General features: G+C 34.1%; 2 protein-coding genes across 2 annotated transcripts; both read right to left on the reverse strand.

The window, feature by feature from the left end:
- Positions 1-608: 608 nt before the first annotated feature.
- On the reverse strand, positions 609-9,447 carry LOC123912862 (enhancer of mRNA-decapping protein 4-like). Its single transcript, XM_045963441.1, has 12 exons — positions 8,430-9,447; positions 7,511-7,560; positions 7,277-7,433; positions 6,957-7,175; positions 6,242-6,370; positions 4,384-5,979; positions 3,730-4,089; positions 3,486-3,605; positions 3,196-3,366; positions 2,207-2,365; positions 1,966-2,091; positions 609-1,139 (listed from the first exon to the last, which is right to left on the reverse strand). Exons 1-12 carry the CDS (start codon positions 9,165-9,167, stop codon positions 831-833), a joined length of 4,134 nt encoding a protein of 1,377 aa, XP_045819397.1. The 5' UTR covers positions 9,168-9,447; the 3' UTR covers positions 609-830.
- An 11,458-nt stretch (positions 9,448-20,905) lies between these two features.
- Positions 20,906-21,349, reverse strand: LOC123915150 (RING-H2 finger protein ATL80-like). The gene has a single exon (XM_045966298.1). It carries the CDS (start codon positions 21,347-21,349, stop codon positions 20,906-20,908), a length of 444 nt encoding a protein of 147 aa, XP_045822254.1.
- Positions 21,350-21,744: the final 395 nt, after the last annotated feature.

Genomic DNA, 21,744 nt, shown 5'->3' on the forward strand with positions numbered 1-21,744 from the left:
GTAGAAGAGAAAATTGTACGGAGTATTTTATATTAAGTTTTTAACACAATTAATGTATGTGCGCCTTTAAGGTAAATAATTTGGACTTAAATAAGCAGAGTCAAGGGAATTCACTCTCACGTGAACATATAAAATGACAATAAAAAATCGACGACTCAGCAGAAACTGTAAATAACTAAATATAGTGCCATACCGTTGATCTCTTTCTCTCTTGCTCAATTGTCATGTAAAACTCATGAAAGGGAAAGAACAACGATAACAAATTCAAATGACCAAATTACATGCACACAAATGCTCAATTATCTTGACATGTAAACCTTGATATCACATAAACCCTTTTTTAAAAGGGCAATGTAATATTTAAGAAAACAAAGACATGCAAGCAATGATCTTTCTCCTTTCAGTAGGGTCCTCTTCCTCCGTGGACTTCCAAAAGCCTATGTTAAGATGCATTTATTATTGTTTAATTAAATTTAATTAACTCTTGTCAACACATATTTAATAAAAAATATTGTCAGTTTGTAAGAAATTTTGATTTCCCCTTTTAACCCTATGGTGAAAAACATGGAACATGTTTATGAAAAACTTATCAATAGTTGCAAACGTTGTTAGACAAAAATAGAACTTCCTCCTCCTATCCTCTTCATCCATACTGAACTTGAGAATGAAACAGAGTCTAACTTGAGACAGAAAAGAACAATGTGCTGGTGAATATTTGACAATAAACTATACCTATTTTGACCCTTTCAATGAAACTCACAGCTTTGTACAAAATTCCAATCGTATTAGAAGAGTTCAAATGACAAATTTGCACATTTCTAGAAATAAAATCATTTACATGTCGTAAGCATAGAGTTGATGACATGCAATAAAAGACGGATAGCTGAAAGATCGGGTCCAGTGATTGAAGGCAAGCTACGTTGATGATTCAGTATCTGATAGACTTGCTCAAAGATGGGTCGGACGTGCATTGTTATCATGGGATCTGAGGGATTTATGGCTGTAGACACATCTGTCATCCACAAGATCTTTCGGGACATGTCGTTGTTGATATCACACGCCAACTGCTGCAAAAGTGAAAGCACTACACCTTGGCTTAAGGGAAGAGGAACCATTGACAAGAGTCCATGTAAATCAACCTGTACAGCAGAAATGAAGTTATTCACTCAATGGTCAATTACACATACAGAAGAACAGCATGAACTTTAATTTAATGCTTGGCTGAAATAGGGACCAGTAAAACGCTACAAATTAAGTCAATGCTCTCATAATTAAGTTTAATTCAATTTAACCACTCCCTGACAAATATTCCAATAGTGCACCAAACTAACCCCTTGTACTAACATGATGTAGGATTTATTTGTATATTAGCAATAAGGTGCAAGGAGTGTTTTCCTCAAGAACTCCACAACAAAAGAAAATGCAATAGGGAGAACAGGATGATAATGATTGACTGTAATCCGGTTTACAATTCATATACATGCCACAGATCACATAGACCTAACACAAGTTGAATAAGATTGCAAACAACTGGCTTCAGTTTTTACACAACTTCCTTTTCTGAAGGTAGTGTTTGGTTGGGTTTATTTTATTGTTTGGTTCATTCTTTTGGAAGTGAGGGAGCAAAAATCACAACTTGCTCAATATTGGCTCCCCTCCAATATGGGGGGAGATTTGAAGGTGATATGTGTTTATAAAGTTTTAGATGATTGACTAACAATGTCTCGTGAGATCTTACAAAGGTTTAAATAAAAAGTAACTTAATACTTTCCCTAAATTATAAACCCTCCTCTCAAATAAAAACATGTCGTTGAATCCTGACACTTTGCTCCATTAAAATCCCTCCCCTCGTTTAACCAAACACACCCTAAGCCAATCAGAGCTAATAAGTGAAGAAACGCATTCCAACAGGAAATACATGTCCTTTAAATTGAAAATAAAGTAAAATATGTGACATTCACATACCTGAGAACATAACCACGATACAATAGATACATCACTTCTATGCAGTGCGGCAATAAACGCCTCCTCATATTTCCTTTCAGAAATTAACCTTGAGAGCTCCTTTGTGGGATCTAGTGGTGCCTCAACCTGATTTGCATAACAAAATTGCAATAGCCATTATAACCATATAAACTCACTCGTATGGACATCTGTTGATCCCTATCAACAGCAAAGACAAGCAATAGTTAGCCAAGTTCCCCACCTTTTCATGAAGTAAAGGACCGTTGTTCAGCTGGATGGGCAGAGTACTCAATGTGCCTGAGTTTGTTCTTGAGGTTGCAAGTGCCATTAGCTTTCTCTGGCCCTCAAGCAATTCTCTACTCAAGGTTTGAGTAACTGATGATGCTGAATTAATGGAATCCTGTAAAAATCAAGAGGAATACCAACATTTGAGATACAATGGCATTGCAAACCATATAAGAGTATCATGTTCAAAAGCACTTGTATTCAGCTCGTGAGAAATATGTCACTTTGAGTATAAACTAAAAAACTAACAGTTTTTTAAAATGATAATCTAGAACACGAGCATACACAACAATACATCAAACAGAACACGAAAGTCAGCAAACTTTACTTAGTATGCCGGTGGTGTGAATAATAAAAGTCGGCAGACTTCACTTAGTATGCCGGGGGTGTGAAGAATGTATATTTTTCAGTTATAACAGAAGAGGGACTACCAACTAGCAATTAATATGCAAGTGGATACAAATCCTCTCTTGTTCAAAGGAGGATATATCCCCATGTTCTCTCTTTCACTGTTCAGCCGGCCATACATTATACAGAGACACAGAAAAACATGGGTAATAGAGCATCTCCAAACATCAAATGCAAAACATATTTGGCAGTTTGAAGCATCAAATGCAAAACATCAGGGTAAAGAGTGTCAACCCTAGCCCACATTAAGCCAAAATTATTCATTCTTGTTGTAAAAAACCATACAATTAAGCAGCATTTAATATATTCTATTAAGGTATAATGTTTTGAAATCCAAATCATTTACTCTTCATTTTTTACCCACACCATTAATCTCTCTGATCATCTTCCATGACTCATTAAAATATCCAAATCTCCCTTGAATAAAATGTTTAAAATACCACTGAACTTTTTTAAATGGCTATGAAATATCTGCCCATAAGAAAAGCAGGTTGACACAAGAAGACCCCAAATGAACAAGTATACTCGGTTACTCACCCTTAGTGTCATTGCCAATGAAGTAGGGCCCGATTCAAGGCGTTGCTGCACTGCATTTGAATGTTCAGCCATGCCTTTCTGGAATGTAGTATCCACTTGCTCAAACATGGCTTTGCAGGACATCTCAAATGCAGGAACCACTGTTGTTTCAAAACTGGACTTGAGTGCATCCTACATATGAAATTATATATGAACAAAAAGTACCTCATGAAATCACAAATAGCACTCACTCCAACAATAAAATAATACAAAATTCAACACATTTAAACTGAAAACAAGATATGACATACCTGAAGTGCCTGTTTGGCAGTTGTCTGAAACTGTGCTTGGATTTGCCTAGCAACGGTAGCTTCGAGTTTTGAATTAACTGACTTATCAAGTTGATTCACTGCCTTGTCGCCCACTCCTCTCTATTGCATAAAATGCCAATTATATCCCAGCAAGACAATTTCATTGTATTCATTCTAATTTCTACTATAGTCCAAAATAAATCTAATATCTACTCAATATAAAGATCAAAGATAATGTACAAACCTGGAAGGTTTCCACTATAGTAGAGGATATTATTTTCTCAATAGCAGGAGACATTGAACGAATTACAGCTTGCCCAACTGAACCCATTTCCTTCTTTACAGTTTTCTCCAATAGTGACGGTAGATCCTTGTTCATGAAGTTAGTAATCAAACCTGTAACCTGTTGGATACGATCTCGCAACAACTTTTCATTTTTTGCATTCTCATCTTGTATTCTAGCCCAGAGAGCATCAGCATTGGACTTGACAGCTTTTTCCATGTTTTTCCCTAGGGCAGCCTCAAGCCTTCTACCCTCTTTTGTAACTGGAACTGCAACCACCATTGACATTTGTTTCTGCATCTCCTTTTGCATTGTCAATAACTGCCAAATAAGAAGTCAATAGATTATTGAGCAAAGTTTTCAACAAATATACAAAATACAATTCTGTAATGTAACTTGAATACATTTGTTTATTGTTAGCCATTAAAAAAGTAAAAAAGAATACAATGATGGGAAGTTTATTATTGGGAAACATGTACTTATTGTAGTTTTGCATTTTTTACTTATTAATAACAGCACTGTCACAAAAGTCCATCAAAATACATTATAATGCATTAAAAAATAGTGCATTTACTAGTTGTGCTTGGGAACAGTAATAAATTCTTGAGCAATCACCTGATTGATTGAGTCTTGCATTGCCATAATTTGAGGCAAACCATTTTCTGTAGATGGAAGGTTTGAAATTCCATTTGGTTCATAGGACGAATCAGTTGAATTGCACACACTTTGAGATGGGGAAGATGGACCTGATGGTTGAGAATTTTTACCCTTTTGTCTTTTCCCTTTTGCATTAGGTGCAGGTGACGGTGGTACTACCATTGATGTGGATGACTCAGAAACCTTTTCATGTACATCTTTTGGCAAGTCTTGGAGTCCATCCTCGCCTGCATTAGAAGGCTGGGCCAGCGAGTCCCCTCCAGTAGAATCAACGTGTCCAGTTTGCTCTGTAATGTAAGTCTCCCCACCTATTGCACCACATTCTCGGGCCATCTCAATGCCAAGATCAGAAGCCTGAGAGCAAAAGAATTTTTCTTTGCCGTCAGAAACAGGGTTTTGTTGTGGCCCCTGCCTTCCAAAGTCATCATTTTGATAAGGCCTTGCCTCACCTACCACTTTCACTTCTACTTCGGCATTACCCACATCAACCACATCCTGGATCTTTGTTTCTACCTCACTCATTCTATCAATCATATTAGTCTCAGAGGAGGAACTGGCTTTTGTTATCTCAGATGGTGTAACCAGATGAGTTGGTTGCTTAAACATGACAGAAGGGTTAAGTACAGTAGAAATGTCGTCCTGTTTGATTTTCTTTTCATCATTCTTTGAATCACTACTCAATTGGCCGGACAAGTTCCTGTGAATGGTACCCATTTGTCTTTCAACTGAATAATCATTAACAGCTTGGTCCCCAACATGATCACTCAAGTTAGATTGTGGACTCCTGAAATCAGAAAGCTTCCTGGACAACCTTGGGCTCAAAGGCAGAGGTGGAGAAGGAACACAAACAATATCAGCATCACTACTAGAAGGAGCCAATGTAACAGTTTTAGCTTCAATATTTGAACTGCTGATTTCTCTAGAAATAGGTGCCTCAATATGACCCGAGCTTAAAGGGTATCTTGCCACAAGACCACTATCAGTGCTACTTGCTTGCATCATTGTCTTGGGAGCAGAACTGGGTAAAGATATCTCAGATGTTCTACCTGCGGACGATTCTAAAGAGGCGAATCCTTCAGCAGTAATTACATCTCGGGAAACACTGGAATCTGACTTAACTAGTCCCACATTTTCCGATGGTGGAGGCAAGCATTGTGCTAAATCCAAAGCATACTGCTGAATAGCCAGTGTCTGAACACAATAAACCTGAACAATATGTTCGCCATGAGGCAATATATCACTTGTTCCAGTAAAACTAAGAATGGGCATTGTCACAGTAAACTCGGCTAAATAATCCATGCGAGTTGATTCCGGATTAGGACCATATTCTAAGTGCACAGCATATATAGCATTCCTCTGGGCATTTGCAAGTAAGAGCAGACCTGCATGAGGCAATGCTGCAACTTGATTAAAGAATGCATCCTTTTGAGTCGGCTTAGCTGAACTATTCAACTCCAATGTCTGAGTGCATTTCCAGGATTCGGTATCACTTGGGAGCAGCCAACCTTCTTCACTTGTTGAGACCCAGACCTTCACTTCCCGGTTTTGTGGTCCCTACAAGTTGGTTATGTAAAAACAAGTAAAACAAACATAACTAGAAATGTGTAATGAATAAAGTTAGCTCTATGGGGGAATATCTGATAACAGTACGGCCATGTGCCACTGGGGAAAAAAATATCATACTTTTATACCATACCCAGTATGCTATAATGAATAGAAATGGTCTTTGTCCCAAAAATTAAACTACACTGACTTCAAGATAGACAGATTACGAGACCTGGCTTGCTGCATTATAGAAATGTATCAACACACTTACCGCTGTGATAAGAACAATATGACCAGGCTGGTGGGGAGCAGTAAAAAAAGTAGCAGAAAAAACAGGATGCCCATCATGTGGTCTCAAAATAGCAAGTGGTTTTGTCTTCCGATCCTCCCATATTTTTATCTGTCACATTTTATTATAAAAGACAAATATGATTAGGAAAACTATTACAATTAAACCAATAATAAAAAACAGGATACAAGCATGCATAAGGACAGTACACTCATTTGAGACTATTCAAATTAATGAAAAGAAGATGTAGTTTTCTTCCAGCACTTCTTTCCAGTGATTTTCCAAATGATCCTAGTCTTTTACGTAACTTTGAAAGAAGGTACAAGGTTGTGTTGGTTTAAAATACAATAAATTTTAAAATAATAATATCCTGCATTTTCCCATGATTCATATATGTTCTCCGTTCTTGTCTTTACTAGTTTTTCTGTCATTAGTATTAAGTCTACTATATTTATATTGTTTTTTCTGTCCATTCTTATCTTTCAATGTATCCAATGCCATATATCATTGTTAGATTTTCTGGTAAATATAATGCAACCACAGACATTCAAAGAATATTCATGCCACTGCATATTAATCTCATCACCGAAAATGCTTGAACAAATCTTTTCAGGTTTCGACCAAAAAATGAATCAGAATGGAAAAAAAAAACAGATGTTGCAGTTAGTTAATATAATTAAAATAGGAAAATACAAACCGTGCCATCCTGTGATGCAGATACCAATCGATTTGTCATCCATTGGCACATTGACAAATCAGTGACCTCACCATCATGTGTTCCTACAATCTGAACCCCATCAATGAGCTTGTTAAGGGGACATTTTGGAGGATCTTCTGCCACGAAGGCTTCACCATTTCCAACTTTTGTGGTGTCAATTCTCAGAACATGTCTTCCCATACCAACTATCAAAATCTCCTGTATGAGAATGTTGAATTAATATAACAAGAATACAGGGGAGAAACTAAAACCATTGCTTTTGGGATTGAGAACAACAAAATGGATAGTGAGACAATTACTTGTTTGTGGCAGTGCCAGCATATTTGGGGATGTTCAACTTTCTCCTCTCCTACTATTTGAATAGCAATAACAATATTAGCAGTAATTTGAGGCTTATCTTCATCATCAGGACCTTCAGCAATTTTCCACACAAAGACACGGCCATCTGTGCCAACACTGTAAAAAAAAGCATGTTCCCATAATCCATAGACAAACAAACCGTAACTTTAAATAATTCAGGCAGCAGAAAATACCTAGCCAGCAAATGAACATCTTCAGCAAAGAATGCCAAGTCTGTGACCCTCTGAGAAGAATTAAGAAAAACTAATTAGAGGATAAATCTGTTAGCCGTGTAGCGTTTTTGCCAAATAACATGCATTAACATTGCAATTGCATTATGGTTGGGGATAATGAAACAATTCAGCAAGCCAGCAAACAGCCTTTCAATAAGTAAGAGAACTCTGCTGTAGTTAAAAAAACACAAAGATGCCTTTCATATAGAATTATAGGAGCACTTCAAAATAAATTTCACCAATAAGCAAAGAAATGCCAGTGAGAAAATCTATCATCATGTGCTACTGCATCAAATTCAATTGTCGGTATCTGTTATTTTATGTCCTACGAATTTGACACTCAAGAAAATAATACCTTATGACCGGGATTACGTTTCAAATTTATATTGATTCCCTTCCACACAACACGATTGGTAAAAACAATCCCAAATGCCAAAATTAGGCTTAAACTCAAAAGGAAAGACCAAAATCTTGAATGCTAGGAAGATAAAAAGTATTCAACTGTTTCTTAAGTTCATCTCACTTCATACTTAGTCACCTCTCTTACCACCTAAAGCACAGATTCAAAAGACCCACTTTGAAGAACTTAAATAAGCTTAACTTATGACATAAGCAACAGTCTAAGTTCTTCGAAGAACATATAAAAATGTTATTGATATGTCCAAAAACTCTTTTCACCTTATTTCCATAAAGATATTAAACACCCTATAAAGAGTATATATAGTCTAACCTCATTTTTTTCTTCAACTGTAGAAACAGTTACATACATAAGCATCTAGTCTATTTAAACTGTCACTATTAAACACTAATTTGTTTCATTCAATTTTCCCAATTAGAAAAACATAACAAAGCTCTAACAAATGAACTAATAAAAGCAAACCTGAGTGTGTCCTCTAAGCAAAGACCTAACTGCAGTATGAATATTAAGCACTCTGATATTCCCCTGTTTCAATCCATAACATATATAAGACTTATTCACAGCAATCTGTCTACCCAAAACCGGATTAGGGTCCGACCCATATTTCGTAATCGGAGCAACTTCAAGTTGAGGCTGTACTTCACCAGGCAACCTAACATCGACATCATACACAACATGGTCACCAATCAAATACCTTCCCTTAGGAACCTTACTACTCGGCAACCGAGTCAAAGCAGCCGCAGCAGCATTAGCCGCTGTAATGGAAGCAGCGGATGGAGTAGCGAGCGGCAAAGGAGAATTAACAGAGACAGGTTGCGGTTGTTGTTGTGGTTGTTGTTGTTGTGTAGGAGGACGGGGGCTGATAAGAGCCATGAGACTAGCACCGGCGTTGGAATTTGAAGGTGGAGGAATAGGTTGAGGTTGAAGAGGTGGAGTAGGGAATGAAATTGAACGGTGGTGAATTGGGAAATGGTTTTGGTGGTGATCGTAAGGGTAGTTATTGTTTTGATGGATTGGGAAAGGTTGAGGAGGGAAAGGACCGGTGGGAGGAGGGTAAGAAGAGGAAGAAGAGGGTGGTGGAGAAGGAGCAGAAGGAGGGAATGGAGAAGAAAGGTTAGGGTTAGGGTTAGGGTTTGGGGGATTGAAGAAAGAGTGCATATCGAAAGGAGTTGGTGATGATGATTGATTTGGAGCAGCCATCACTCACCAGATTGAAATTGAATTTGATGAGTGATTATTAATTGATTAATTAATTAATCGATTCAATATGCGATGAGATTGGGGAATTTGTGAAGGTTTGTGCAGAGATTGAAGATTCAGATTCAGAGAGAGAGAGATCTGATTGTGAAGGGGAAGGTGATGGGATGGGGATTTTCGGAATTCCAAAGAAGCGGCACGATGCATACACTACTCAACTGAATCACTACTTAGATGATTTTCACAAAATTTATTGTATTATGCTTTCATGTATTTTTTATTTATTTTTATTTTTTCTTTTTATTTTTTTCTATTTTTATCCTTTTATTTTCGAGAAATGTTATACAAACACAATAATTTGACAAATATACAACAATGGTGAAAATGTGTGCTTTGTTATGTGTGGTTTCATGAATTTTCTTTAGAAAAAGTGGATATGTGTTGTATATTTGTCAAATTATTGTGTTTGTATAACATTTCTCTTTATTTTTACCTTTTAATTATCATAAAGTAAAAATATACTGTACGTAATAAATTTTATATTCAAAAATAAAATTAACATTTATTTTTTTATAGGGAATTTAACATTTATTATAGCAACAAAAAAATATATATTTATTTTAGTAAAGTAATTTTTTTCTTTATTTGACAAAAAATAATGTAACTCTTTTTTTTATTAACGTATATTTTTTTGTGGTAATTAATTAACTATAAAAATGAGAAAATACAATAAAGAAGATTGTGATTGCGAGTGAGTTATTCTAAAATTTTACTTTTATTATTTTCATTAATTATTTTTTATAATTTTTTTTTACAATGAGTTGGGAATCAAACTCAATACCTATGACATAGGCCATAAACTCTCACCACTACATCAAATCTTTAATAATGATTACATTTATCAATTATCTATTTATAACATTTGTACGCTGTAAATTTGGTCAGTGGTGAGAAATTTAAGTAGTACGTTATAGGTCATGCGTTCAATTCACATCTCATCGTAAAAATAAAAAAATAAACATTTGTATATTTTAACAAATGAATTTATCTAGACTCTTATGAAAATTGGTAACTTACCATTTAAAATATTTCATATAACTTGGACATATGCTTAACATTTTTTTTTAAGTAGGCTAGTGACTGTAAATTTCACCTTTAAGATAAATAAGTGGGATGATCAGAGTTCGAACTCTAATCTCTTGCATGTATAATGTAATGTCCTGTCAACTGAGTTACGCTTACAAGACAATGCTTAACATATTTAAGTCATCATAACATTAACCCTCCACCAATCTTGTAAACACATTATCTGCAAAGTGGAATTTGAGAGTCAAGGAAAAGAAAGACGATAAAATAATGAGATTTACTTTTGTCACTTTATTGGCTACTCACGCGTCCTACGTATTCCTCTGGTCCTCTACTTAAGTAGCGGACGTTGAAAGAATGAGCAATTTTATGAGTAATTTTCCCTACCGTCCGCTACTTAAGTAAAGGAATCGTCGGTTGTCAATTCTCTTGCATCAGTCGAAGGCCTGCCAAGTGACCAATTTTAATTGGGCACTTGGGAGGCAAAAATTGCTATAAATAGGGTGGCCTCAGATTATGAGGTCTCACACCTCTCTTTCTCTTCTTTTGGTTCTTTTTCATTTTGTAGTAATGTTACTTTGTTTGTTTATTTTTTATTTCGTGCGTTAATATTTGGGTATGGTACAAGTAGTCGAAGAATTCAATGGTGATTCATTGAAATATGGTAGTTGATTCAATGCTACGAGTCCAACTGAAGTCAAAATCTGCGGAAGCCGCAAAAATATCATGTCAAGTTGTTATAAGTTAAGTGGAACATCGTTGACATGTGGTACTTTATCATTCTTTTGTTTGTTAACGTTAATTCGAGGACTAATTTAGTTTAGTTTATTTAATTACCAATTGAGATTTTGGATGTAATATTTAAATTCTCATATCTAATATTTTAATAAAAGAAAAGTTATGTGTTAACATACATAGCTAATTAGCAATGGCTCTCAAGTTTTAATGAGATTTACTTTTGCCACCATACCGATTACTCGCGCGTCCTACGAGTTTTCAATTTTACTCTTCCGCTATTTAAGTAGCGGATATGTAAAAAATGAGTAATTTTTGAGTAACTACACCTATCAAAATTTTTATAACATCTGCTACTTAAGTAGCGAACGTTATAAAAATCTTGATAAGGTGTTTTTTACTAAAAAAAATCTCATTTTTATAACGTCTGATACTTAAGTATCAGACAGAATTTTGAATGGTGCAATGAAAGTCTCACATTTGAAGTATAAGTTTCATATATAAAGCAAAAAGCCTCACATTCGTAGTACAATTTTAAAGCAAAAAGTCTCATATTTGAAATATTTGAAGTACAACTTTCATATATAAAACAAAAAGTAAAAAGTCTCATATTTCAAGTACAATTTTCATATATAAAGCAAAAAGTCTCACATTTGAAATACAACTTTCATACCATATAGTTAAAATATTATAAAAGTTATAAAAATGAGAAATTTTTGCTACTTAAGTAGCGGACGTTATAAAAATATTGATAGGGTGTGGAATCTCAACTGATTCAAAAACTAAGAAATTTTAACACGTCCATCACTTAAATGTCGGGCAATATTCAGTGACCCAAGTAGCGGACAGGAGTAGTATGATAATTTCGTAGGGCGCGTCCCGCAAAAATAATTCTCCAATTTAATAGTTATGTTGGATCTTTGGACAATTACTATAACGTGTAGTTGAAGGAGTAGTATGACAATTACTATAATGTGCTTGCTCTCTACATTTTGCTATTCTCACCCTCTTTCTCTGTTCGTTCCCCTTGTCTCTCTGCCTTAACCTCTGTTTATAGAGATCAACCAAAAGAGTTTGAAATTAAAAGGGATCGATGCAATTCAATTTCATCAAAAGTCAAACACTATAGTGATTAGTGAGTGATCAGATCAAAGAGGCCACGAGAGAGAGGGGTCTAAATTGTTTCTCTTTATTTATTTTTACAACAAAAAACATATAACATGAATCACTAAATTTAAAAGCAATTCAAACGGAACAATACCACACAATATTTAGTCTTAGGATCAGGTTTTATTGTCTAAATAGAAATTATTGAACTCATTGATTTCTTCAAAATTCTCTTGACAATTATGTGACTTAATTAGGTTGGAAAAAAAATCAAGCACCTCAGTGATGTCCCAAAGACAAGAAAAAAATTCATCGTTGATGACAAGTTTTTTTTTTTTTTTTTTCATGTCAATTAGATTTGATAAACTCCCACATAATCCAGATTTAAATTTAACATATCTCTAAACCAACAATGAATGTCATTGATAACTTGAATTTGTTTTTCCAAGAATAAAATGACCAAGTAACCATTCACCATTGTACACAAAATCGACTCCAACTAGCAAAACATTTCATTAGCATCATCATCTTCAAACTAGCAAACTTTGCGGAGGCTAATACCATAATCATGTACATTCTATGTATAGTTCTAGAAAAATAATCCCTAATCATCATTGCCATGTTGCTTGAAGCACTGCATCCAAAGAGAATTCAATGTTGCTATCCTCTTCTGCTCCGGCTACCAGGACTAGCTACATACAGGCTTCGAACCAAGAGATTCACTTGAACCAACCCTGCGAGTTTCTCTGACTAGGAGAGGAACTTCCTCGATGCATAGGAGATGCAACTTGACGGGGAGATGCAGCTTGACGGGGAGATCCTAAACTTGCTTCACTCCCTCTAGACGTAGACGCCTCCACCTGCAGACTCTTGGCTTCTTCATTCATTCAGAACTGCTAACCGAATTTCATTCTCTCTCAGTCGATCTTGAAGTGCGTTTATTGCAGGACTTAAACAATAGTCAATCAACTTGCACAAGGAAGTTTCAACCAATCACCCTTGTTGTTCTTCCAGTTGCAACAGTCATTCTATCAGCAAGAGCCGAAGCAGCAGCTAACTGTTCAGGGTTAGTTTCAACACGATCTTTTCTACGATCAGACCTTGTTTGAGGAGAAGCACCCCATATCAATGCAGTCACACTCCCATTTTTCGAATGCTAAATCAAAAATTCAATTTTTCAACATCGTTGATGACAAGTTGTTTCCTATCTTTAAAAAGAAAGTCATGTCAAAGTATCAGATATATAACCTACTAGATCAGTGAAAAAAGTAACATGTTTATCCACATAAAAATAAATAACACAATTCAAATTTTTAATAACATGAAAATATATCTTGTTTGATACATTAATAAGAACTTTTTTCATTCCGCATATAATATTTTTCAGTACAAGTACAATATTTGAAACCTAATTGACAACCACTACTATAAAAAGAAGAAAACTGTTATGCCGCTCTGCTTTGTTCATATTATCTCACGTCGACACATTGGACATGAGTAAGAAGATGAACGATCTTTGCATTGATGAAGCCACTTGCCAATACACTCTTCATGGAAAATATGAGAGCATTCCGTATAAATGAGTTCCGAATCTGATCCCTCGCAATACTCCTCCAAACAAATTGAACATCGATCGATAGAATTTGAAGAAGAAGGACGAACTTTCAATTTATCCAACAAATCCGCAATTTGTGGACCATTATCATTCGTATCGAGTGCAACACCTTCATTCATGCATGAGGTAACATGAAGAAACACCTTCATCTCCCATGTTCCACATATTTCCGTATTGAGTGCAACCATTCGTCTCGCATAATCTCCCAATTGACATAGAACCGGGTTTAATATATAAGTAGGCACAAACTTGAAGTTGTTGTACAAGAAGATAGTGTTGTGATCAACATTCATGATTGTGTTTGTATCACAATGGCATAAGATTTCAGAAGGAATAAAGGAGCCATCATGGACATTAATGAGAGAGTTTGTGACATTGGATGTTGTAGAAAAAGTTGAGTTGGAGTAACTAAGATTAATTAAAAAATCATTCGAAGAAATAATGTCTTGTCGGAAGACAGGAATCACAGACAGGGTTAAGCAAAACTCCATGGAAGAGTGATCAAAATCTTAAGAAAAAGTATTGAGGTAGAAGTAGAAAAATAGGGTTAGCATTTGAGCTTGGTTCAATTTGTTGGATATAGAATACTTTTATATAGGCAAAAAACTTGAAGGGCAAGTAAGTTCAAAATAATAACTATAATAAGATAAGATAAGATTTATTAAAAATAAATCTCTAATAAGATTTCACCCTATCATAACAACTCATATCTTTTAAGATTTTACCCAATAAAAAAGGGTGATAAAAAAGCATTAATTAATTTTGAATTTTAAGATTTTCCCCAATAAAAAATCATTAATCAGTTTTTTTTTTTTTTATTTATAAGCAGTTCTCTTAGCCAAATAGTATCATTTGACTAACTAATAGTAGCAAGTCTTCTTCTCTCCACCGTTTCTTCATCCTCTTCCTCCCGATCGAACTTCATCTCGCTCGCTGATTTCTTCATCTCCACTTTACTCACTTTAGGGTCAGGAGATGGCTTTTCGAATTTGGGTTGTGCTGGTTCGTGTTTGTTGAGATTGAAGGAAATGACCCGCTGTAATAGTGACGGTGACGAGTTGTGGATGTGTTGACTCGGACTCTGACTCGGGTTGAGGTTGAAAATCAGGAGATGGTTTTGTTCTGCGTTTTAACAATCAGATTTTTCTTTTCTTGTCAAAAAAATAAAATCAGATTTTTCTTTTTTTTCAATTTAATTATTAATTAACTAAATTAAAAATATCTGAAATATACAAAAAATAAAATCTGAAAAAAAACTAATTAGTGACTTGGCAAGAAAAAAAAAATTATATGTGGCACGTCACATCATTCTCATTAAATCCATTTGACGGCAGGGATTAAAAAGAAATTTCGTGGACTAAAAAATGTGAAAACAAATTTTAGAGACTAAAACGAAAATTTTGTGAAACTATAGGGATTAAAAAACATATTTAACCTTTTTTTATATTAACTCTCTTATATTAGAAGAATGGGTCCTGGTAATCTAAAAATAAGTAAAGTTTAAATAAAATTTATTTTAACTAGGAATATAGATTACTAATTTATTTTATTACAATAATATAAGGATTTAATTGATATGCACTGACGGTGTAAAATAATTTTACACTGTCAACCAATACCAACCATGTTTTCCGCCACATCACCCCACTCCACCCCACTTTCTTGATATGACATGGCAAAATAATGGTTTTTTATTGGACGATTGTGCAAAACTATTTTACACCGTCAGTGCATATCAATTAAACTCATAATATAAGTGAATGTCATTATGTTTGAGTCTATTTGTCAAGGATAATCATGTAGTGGCGAACTAAATTTTTTTTAGGTTGCTTTGCAATGAATTTGGGCATAGCTAACTCTCTTTTTGCTGAGACCATGGGTATTATTTTGGCTCTTGAGTGTGTTTTTGATAAAGGTTAGTCAAAAAGTGACTTCCAGCTATTTCTAGCTAGAGGTGGGAATAGGCTAGGCCGAGCTAGGCTTTGCCAAGCCTGGGCCTGGCCTGTCAAAAAATCTAAGGCCTGAGCCTGGCCTGTGGCCTATCATAGGCCTAATTTTTAGGCCTGAGCCTGGTCTTTTGAAAGCCTGATGTGGCCCGTTGGCCTGTTTAAAAGCCTATTTCATATGAACATATTTAAATAAATAATTATATTTTTTTTAAATATACTTATGAACGAATAAACCAATGTTCCTTTTGATATTTAACATGATATTTTAGAAATTTTGACTATATATGTCATCATATTTTAATTCTAGTTTATAATAATACATTTATATATGTTAAAAACGAATGTAGATTAATAAATTTAAACTACTTAAAAAGTTAATAGATTTATAATTTAACCAAAGTACAAATTTTAATATATAAATTATAATCTTAGTAAAAATATCATTCATATTAAGTTAAATAGGCCGGCCTAATAGGCCTCAAAGGCTTTTTTAATGGCCTGCGGCCTGGCCTTTTTAGCTAAATAGGCTTATAAAAAAGCTTTGGCCTGCTCTATTTAAAGAAATAGGCTGGCCTGGCCTGAGCCTGTGTAGGCTGGGCCTTAAGGCCCGGTAGGCCGGCCTGGCCTGTTCCCACCTCTATTTCTAGCATTCAAATCTTGTAATATCATATCCCAGGTGGTTTAATTGTATGATCAAGCTTAAAACAATGCACCTAATGTTTAGGCAGGGTAAATATGTAGCTGATAAATTGACCAATTTAGGTTTAGCTCTAAATGTTTTTACTTGGTGGAACACTGCACCTAATGTGGTTTGGTTTGTTTTAGCTAGAAATAGGGATGGTCTTCCCTATTTCATGTTTTGCTAGTTATCTTTAAGGGTTTGGTTTTGTCCTCCAGGGATGTAAATGGATATTCATGGGGGCGGATAGTATGATATCTGTGTCCATCCTATTGGATAAATATGATATTCGTATCCGCTCCATATCCGTGTGGGTATTCACTAAGCGAGTAATCCGTGAATATTAACAGATATCCATGGATGATTTTTTTTAAAAAAATATATATTATTCTAAGTACTTAAAAGATATCCATGCTTAGCTCAACTCGACCATGAGCTCGCTCTTTAACATGTCTAGTTCAGCGCAATCATGAGTTCCACCTTCAACGTATATCTAGCTCAGTTTGGCCACGAGTTCCACCTTAAACATGCCTAAATCAACTTACGAGTGCTTCAGCTCCACGTCATGTACGAATGAACTGCATATGAATACCAGACTTATAATTTACGGGGTTTGGACATCCAAATCTTGGAAAATGCCCAAATGAAGAGGGATAGAATTGCGCAACAGCTCTCAATAGCTCGTCCATTAGGACATAACCGAGGAAGTCAAATAATGATGACTAAAAAATGAGGTACTTAGGAGAAAAACAAGGGAGATCCATTACGGGGCAAATAGTATGTTTAGAGTGCTCTTGAAATTTATGTTAAGACATTTCATAGAGCAGCTCATATGTATATTGTAACTATCTTAATTTTACATACATGAACAAGTATCAACAAACTAATATGTGACTGATACAATCTCATTCACTACATTTTACCAAACATTATCGTTATTTGAACATTTCATAAATAGAATACGATATACAACACTATATGTATTTATCTCTACTTCTCTCTTATTTTTCGAGTAAACCTCTAAAGTTTTATCTTCTCCAACTTACGCACATGTCAAAATTGCCTAGATTAAATGTACTTGTAAACTTTTATTTTTATTTTCTTTTGTTGACGATTCACAATTTAATTTTTATTTCTAAATACGAAAATATAGTTAGAAATTTTGTTTGGTATTAAATTTAGCGGTGATGTCTCGAGTTGAATAAAAAACTAATATGTCGTGGTTATTTAATTCCTTTATTTTTATTTTACTAGTATATAATTACAATTTACAAAGTTACTCCATCTTTCTTAGAATGACTACCACATCCGTAAATATGTTTTTTCTCAAAAAAAAATAAAATTACATCGGACACCATCATGAGAAACAAAAAAACTAAACCAAAAATCCTCCAACACAATTCTATGATTTATATATTAAATATAGGCTTAAATGCAGTTTTACCCCCTGTTTTGATTAAATCGGAATTTTACCCCTTGTTTTAAAACACGAACTTTTACCCCTGTTATCTTTCCACAGAATCAAACCTCAATAAATTTGGAGTTACGAAGAGAGATTAATTACCGTTTTAGTGAAGGTATGTCCCCAAAATTCTGCACAAAATCTGCTTTCGATTCGCAACTTCAAAACTTCGCAACTGAATCACTACTTAGATGATTTTCTGCACAAAATTTATTGTATTATGCTTTCATGTATTTTTTATTTATTTTTTCTTTTTATTTTTTCTATTTTTATCCTTTTATTTTTACCTTTTATTTATTTAACATAATTATCACAAAGTAAAAATATACTGTACGTAACAAATTTTATATTCAAAAATAAAATTAACATTTATTTTTTTTTATAGGGAAATTAACATTTATTATAGCAACAAAAAAATATATATTTATTTTAGTAAAGTAATTTTTTTCTTTATTTGACAAAAAATAAAGTAACTCTTTTTTTATTAACGTATATTTTTTGTGGTAATTAATTATAAAAATGAGAAAATACAATAAAGAAAATTGTGATTGCGAGTGAGTTATTCTAAAATTTTACTTTTATTATTTTCATTAATTATTTTTTATAATTTTTTTTTACAATGAGCTGAGAATCGAACTCAGGGCCTATGACATACTACCTAAACCCCTCACCACTAGACCAAACCTTCAATAATGATTACATTTATCAATTATCTATTTATAACATTTGTACGCTATAAATTTAGTCTAGTGGTGAGGGATTTAGGTAGTACGTTATAAGTCATGCGTTCAATTCTCGGTTCATCGTAAAAAAAAAACATTTGTATATTTTAACAAATGAATTTATCTAGACCCTTATGAAAATTGGTAACTTACCATTTAAAATATTTCATATAACTTGGACATATGCTTAACATATTTTTTTTTGAAGTAGCCTAGTTACTGTAAATTTAACCTTTAAGATAAATAAGTGGGATGATCGGAGTTCAAGCTCTAATCTCTTGCATATATAATGCAATGTCATGTCAACTGAGTTACGCTTACAGGACAATGCTTAACATATTTAAGTCATCATAACATTAACACTCCACCAATCTTGTAAACACATTATCGGCAAAGTAGAATTTGAGAGTCAAGGAAAAGAAAGACGATAAAATAATGAGATTTACTTTTGTCACTTTATTGGCTACTCACGCGTCCTACGTATTCCCCTAGTCCTCTTATTAAGTAGCGGACGTTGAAAGAATGAGCAATTTTATGAGTAATTTTCCCTACCGTCCGCTACTTAAGTAGCGGAATTGTCGGTTGTCAATTCTCTTGCATCATTCAAAGACCTGCCAAGTGGCCAATTTTAATTGGGCACTGGGGAGGCAAAAATTGCTATAAATAGGGTGGTCTCATATTCTGAGGTCCCACTCCTCTCTTTCTCTTCTTTTGGTTCTTTTTCTTTTTGTAGTAATGTTACTTTGTTTATTTATTTGTTGTTTCGTGGTTAATATTTGGGTATGGTACAAGTAGTCGAAGAGTTCAATAGTGATTCATTGAAATATGGTAGTTGATTCAATGCTACGAGTCCAACTAAAGTCAAAATCTGCGGAAGCCGCCAAAATATCATGTCAAGTTGTTCTAAGTTAAGTGGAACATCGTTGACATGTGGTACTTTATCATTATTTTGTTTGTTAGCGTTAATTCGGGGACTAATTTAGTTTAGTTTATTTAATTACTAGTTGAGATTTTGAATGTAATATTTAAATTGATGTCATTTTCATATCTAACATTTTAATAAAAGAAAAGTTATGTGTTAACATACATAGCTAATTAGCAATGGCTACATGTCTCTCTCGAGTTTTCCATTTTATTCTTCCGCTATTTAAGTAGCGGACATGTAAAAAATGAGTAATTTTTGAGTAATTACACCCTACCAAAAATTTTATAACATCTGCTACTTAAGTAGCGGACGTTATAAAAATCTTGATAAGGTGTTTTTTACTAAAACAAATCTCATTTTTATAACGTCCGATACTTAAGTATCGGACAAAATTCTGAATGGTGCAATGAAAGTTTTGAAGTATAACTTTCATATATAAAGCAAAAAGTCTCATATTTAAAATACAATTTTCATATATAAAGCAAAAAAGTCTCACGTTTGAAATACAACTTTCATATATAGTTTTTTTTTTGAAGAAGCTAAATTAGCCCACCCAAATTGGCGCCAGAGAGAATCAAACCTCAAATCTCAAGAGGAGCACACTCTCAGGTCTCAAGCCAATACCAATGCATCAACCTAATTAGGTTAACTTTCATATATAGTTAAAATATTACAAAAATTATAAAAATGAGAAATTTTTATAACATCCACTACTTAAGTAGCGGACGTTATAAAAATATTGGTAGGGTGTGGGATCTCAATTGGTTCAAAAACTAAGAAATTTTAACACGTTTGTCACTTAAATGTCGGCAATATTCGGTGACCCAAGTAGCGGACAGGGATAGTATGATAATTTCGTAGGCCGCGTCCTGCAACAATAATTCTCTAATTTAATAGTTATGTTGGATCTTTGGACAATTACTATAAGGTGTAGTTGAAGGAGTAGATGAACATGGAGATTTTTTTTGTAATTGATGATATTGAAAAAGATGAAATAATGTGCTTGCTCTCTACATTTTGCTATTCTCACCCTCTTTCTCTGTTCGTTCCCCTTGTCTCTCTGCCTTAACCTCTGTTCATAGAGATCAACCAAAAGAGTTTGAAATTAAAAGGGATCGATGCAATTCAATTTCATCAAAAGTCAAACACTATAGTGATTAGTGAGTGATCAGATCAAAGAGGCCACGAGAGAGAGGGGTCTAAATTGTTTCTCTTTATTTATTTTTACAACAAAAAACATATAACATGAATCACTAAATAACACATCTAATATCCACATAAAAATAAATAACACAACAATTCAACAGTTTTGATAACATGAAAATATATCTTGTTTGATTACATTAATAAGAACTTTTTTTCATCCATAGTTTCCACATATAATATTTTTCAGCACAAGTACAATATTTGAAACCTAATTGAATACCACTACTATAAAAAGAAGAGCCGTCTCTTCTTTGTTCATATTATCTCACGTCGACACATTGGACACGAGTAAGAAGATGAACGATCTTCGCATTGATGAAGCCACTTGCCAATACACTCTTCATGAAAAATATGAGAGCATTCTGTATAAATGAGTTCCGAATCTGATCCCTCGCAATACTCCTCCAAACAAATTGAACATCGATCGATAGGATTTGAAGAAGGAGGACGAACTTTCAATTTATCCAACAAATCCGCAATTTGTTGACCATTATCATTCGTATCGAGTGCAATACCTTCATTCATGCATGAGGTAACATGAAGAAACACCTTCATCTCCCAAGTTCCACATCTTTCCGTATTGAGTGCAACCATTCGTCTCGCATAATCTCCCAATTGACATAGAACCGGGTTTAATATATAAGTAGGCACATACTTGAAGTTGTCGTACAAGAAGATAGTGTTGTGATCAACATTCATGATTGTGTTTGTATAACAATGGCATAAGATTTCAGAAGGAATAAAGAAGCCATCATGGACATTAGTGACAAAGTTTGTGACATTGGATGTTGTAGAAAAAGTTGAGTTGGAGTAACTAAGATTAATTAAAAAATCATTTGAAGAAAGAATGTCTTGTCGGAAGACAGGAATCACAGATAGGGTTAAGCAAAACTCCATGGAAAAGTGATCAAAATCTTAAGAACAAGTATTGAGGTAGAAGTAGAAAAATAGGGTTAGCGTTTGAGCTTGGTTCAATTTATTGGATATAGAATGCTTTTTATATAGGCAAAAAACTTGAAGGGCAAGTAAGTTCAAAATAATAACTATAATAAGATAAGATAAGATTTATTAAAATAAATCTCTAATAAGATTTC

Source organism: Trifolium pratense, linkage group LG3 (assembly GCF_020283565.1).
Source record: "Trifolium pratense cultivar HEN17-A07 linkage group LG3, ARS_RC_1.1, whole genome shotgun sequence".
In the NCBI taxonomy this organism is placed as follows: Eukaryota; Viridiplantae; Streptophyta; class Magnoliopsida; order Fabales; family Fabaceae; genus Trifolium; species Trifolium pratense.